Source organism: Oryzias melastigma, linkage group LG22 (genome assembly GCF_002922805.2).
Source record: "Oryzias melastigma strain HK-1 linkage group LG22, ASM292280v2, whole genome shotgun sequence".
In the NCBI taxonomy this organism is placed as follows: Eukaryota; Metazoa; Chordata; class Actinopteri; order Beloniformes; family Adrianichthyidae; genus Oryzias; species Oryzias melastigma.
In genome coordinates, this window is record NC_050533.1 from 169,969 (window position 1) to 172,926 (window position 2,958).

Here is a 2,958-nt window from a genome sequence, read left to right on the forward strand (position 1 = left end):
AGGAGGAGAAGGACGGATGCAGGTTAGTTCCACACATTTATTTTTCATTGTTAAACATTTCCGGGTCTATTCCAGTTCATTTATTTAAACAAATTTGGAACTTTTATCGATAAAACTGAACAAAAATAAATAAAGTTTTTTTTTTCTTTCTTTTAAATAATTGGACCAAAAACAAAACAAACAAAACCTGCTCTGTTTTAGTGGCGTTTGGGTTTGAAATCTTACAAGAAATGAATAAATCTTGAACTAATTCAAACAAAAACTCGTTTATTTACTGATCATGTTTTTATTTAGTAAAAAAAATCAAAGTCTGCAGTTTTAACCAATGGAAATGAACGTTAGATTTATGGATTCAAAGTGAAATATAATCAAACTGGATTTATTGTTAGTAAGACCCCCGCGCGCACTGCGCATGCGCAGCTGTGCTGAATGAAAATGTTCTGCAGCTTCGGTCAAATTAAAGGAACCAGAATGGGAGGAAACGTTATTTGTTTTCTCAGGTGTCTTTTTAAGTCCAAGTTTTTTATCCTAAAATCAACAATAATTTATTTACTCGCAGAAAAGATTCTATTTGAGCAAAAGGATAAACATGTTTGAAAGAGCGACAGATGACTTTGCTAAAAGGCTGGAATGAGTTTCTGCTGCATCACGTGTCTGCGGTGATGGTCGTTTTGACCTTAGAGGAAATAAACCATCAATCAATTCTGATGGGATTTTACAGGATTGATTATCGATCGATCTCATTCCGATTAAGTAACAGTGTAGCTGGATCTGATTCTGCCTCAGACGGACGGATCTGGTTGGATCAGAGGAATAGAAATCTACTAACTGATTAATCGTTCCAGCATAAGTGTTTAAACTTTCTCCTTTATACTGATTCAACCATTAAAACAGAAATCTACACAATATATTCCTATGATCTTTATGTGTGTTAGGCTGTATCGATCATCGTATCATTATCAAACCATAGTAAATAAATAAAGCACAACTACCCAGCATGCATTACAGTTATCAGTCTAAAAAACAGAACAGCGCTCAAGTGTCGAGGTTTCGTTTATTTAAATAGACAATGATATTTCATTTTAGCGCGTCCATTAAACGGTGATTTGATCAATATTTTACATTAAAAAATACAAAATACTAAATGTTGATTTAGAAAAGTCCAAAGTATTTCCTAAAAACATAATGAAAAAACGAAAACCTTTAAAAAAAACAGAAAACGTTTCATTCCCAGTAATTTCCTATTTTTATATTACAAAAACCTAAAGTTAAAAACGTAAAAACAATAAGATGCTTGGCTTTTCACGACGTTTGAACACGGTTTACGGCTCCAGTGAAGAACTCGACGGTTAGCAACAACGCTAATCGTTCAAAGCAGACAAAGCCGCCTTTGTACGTTCACAAAATGATTAAGAAAAAGCCCGGAAAAGATTCATGTTGTAACGTTTTAAAACGTCAACAGTTCTCCGCTGACACGGCGGAGGATAACCGGAGCAGCAGAGCTCGTTTTAGTGAGCTTTCAGGACCTTACCTTCGACAGCACTCACCACTGACGGGTTCACACGAAGCTACTCTCGCGGGATGTGAAGTCTTAACGAGATCTTCAGACCGCTGATCTAAAACTGCTCAGGACGCCGCGGGTCCCGCCGTCAGCACGAACGTCCGCAGTCTGGCTGCTTGTAAATCAACGTTAACGTCAGACGACTTTTAAACACAAATTCAGCTTCTCTGAAGTGTTATCTTGAAAGGCTGCTTTGTTGAGATGAACGTGACCTTAATTTGATATTTTTAACTCAAATTTCACACTAATAAACCGATAATAGTTTAAGTTATTTAAACCGCCGTCGTTGCGTAATGTTAGGGAGCGTCTACAAGCATCACGTTAACACAAACGTAAAATATCATTTTCCTGCTGCCGTCAAACAGCAGTGACGTTAGCTTCCCTCAAACCATTACGTTTCTATTCATTACCCCTTTGAATACCATACTCTGAACTGCAGTGTGTATGTTATTTCAAAATAAGATACAGGAAAGTGATCTATCTGATCCTTTAAAAATGCTTCAAGAGATTATTAGTTAAAATTGCAATAAATACAAGAAATTCTTTTTTTTAATTTTGTATAAACATCTATCAAAATATTCACTACAAATGATCAAGTTGAGTGAACCAAAGAACCTCCGATGAGAAGAATTGATATTTTCTTAAAGCGTCATGGTCAGGGTTTGGACCGACTCTGTTTAACCCTCTCATGGATGGCCGCTCTTCAAGCTTCTTTAGTCACTTAATGTTTTTGGAAGTTCAGATACTAAACACTTTATCCACGCTGATGACCTGGAGATCAAACCTGGCTTCAGGCTCTGCTGAGCAAATCTGTGATCAGGATTAGAACTGAGCCCAGTTTTTCTGTCCAGCAGCGTTCGGATGTTTGAAGACACGTTCAGAGATGGAGAAGTTCAGACTGCTGTCAGAGCGACGGACGGACGGACGGAGCGTCCGTCCGTCCGTCCGTCCGTCCGTCCGTCCGTCCGTCCGTCCGTCCGTCCGTCCTCCAGAGAAAGAGTTGCACTTTTCCCACGCTCCCTAGACTCTGACTGAACTCTCTTCCAGTTCCGCTGGATTGGCTGAATGACAGTTTCTGTTTCCTCTGACCTTCAACTGAAGTTTATTGATCCGGAAACTGAAGGTCTTCAGGGGTTCAGGTTTGTTTCAACATTTGTTTTTCTGGTTGATGAAGAAGCTCCGACTGCAGCAGACAAGGTGAACGGAAACGTCTGCAGAGCCAGAATGTAAATGTTAGTTTGAAGTTTTCACTTGAAGGAAACAGATCGAGCAGATGGAACGGACAGGTGGAGACAGGTGCAGACAGGTGCAGACAGGTGCAGACAGGCGCAGACAGGCGGAGACAGGTGCAGACAGGCGCAGACAGGCGCAGACAGGTGGAGAGAGGTGCAGACAGG

At 39.7% G+C, this 2,958-nt stretch overlaps 2 protein-coding genes across 4 annotated transcripts in view; one reads left to right on the plus strand and one right to left on the minus strand.

The window, feature by feature from the left end:
- Positions 1 to 1,678, minus strand: part of zbtb24 (zinc finger and BTB domain containing 24) — a 4,749-nt gene extending 3,071 nt beyond the window's left edge. Inside the window, exon 1 of one of the 2 annotated variants that reach the window (XM_024288728.1) lies at positions 1,548 to 1,678. The gene's annotated coding sequence lies outside the window, so the exon portion shown is untranslated. Of the gene's footprint in view, positions 1 to 1,531 lie in introns of both variants that reach the window. The other variant, XM_024288657.2, reaches the window with a different exon arrangement.
- ddo (D-aspartate oxidase) overlaps positions 7 to 2,958 on the plus strand; it is a 5,524-nt gene continuing 2,572 nt past the window's right edge. Inside the window, exons 1-2 of one of the 2 annotated variants that reach the window (XM_036209866.1) lie at positions 7 to 1,511; positions 2,609 to 2,758. In XM_036209866.1, the coding sequence (XP_036065759.1) occupies positions 2,627 to 2,758 (132 nt within the window). In that variant the 5' untranslated portion in view covers positions 7 to 1,511; positions 2,609 to 2,626. Of the gene's footprint in view, positions 1,512 to 1,969; positions 2,759 to 2,958 lie in introns of those variants that run through there. The other variant, XM_024289164.2, reaches the window with a different exon arrangement.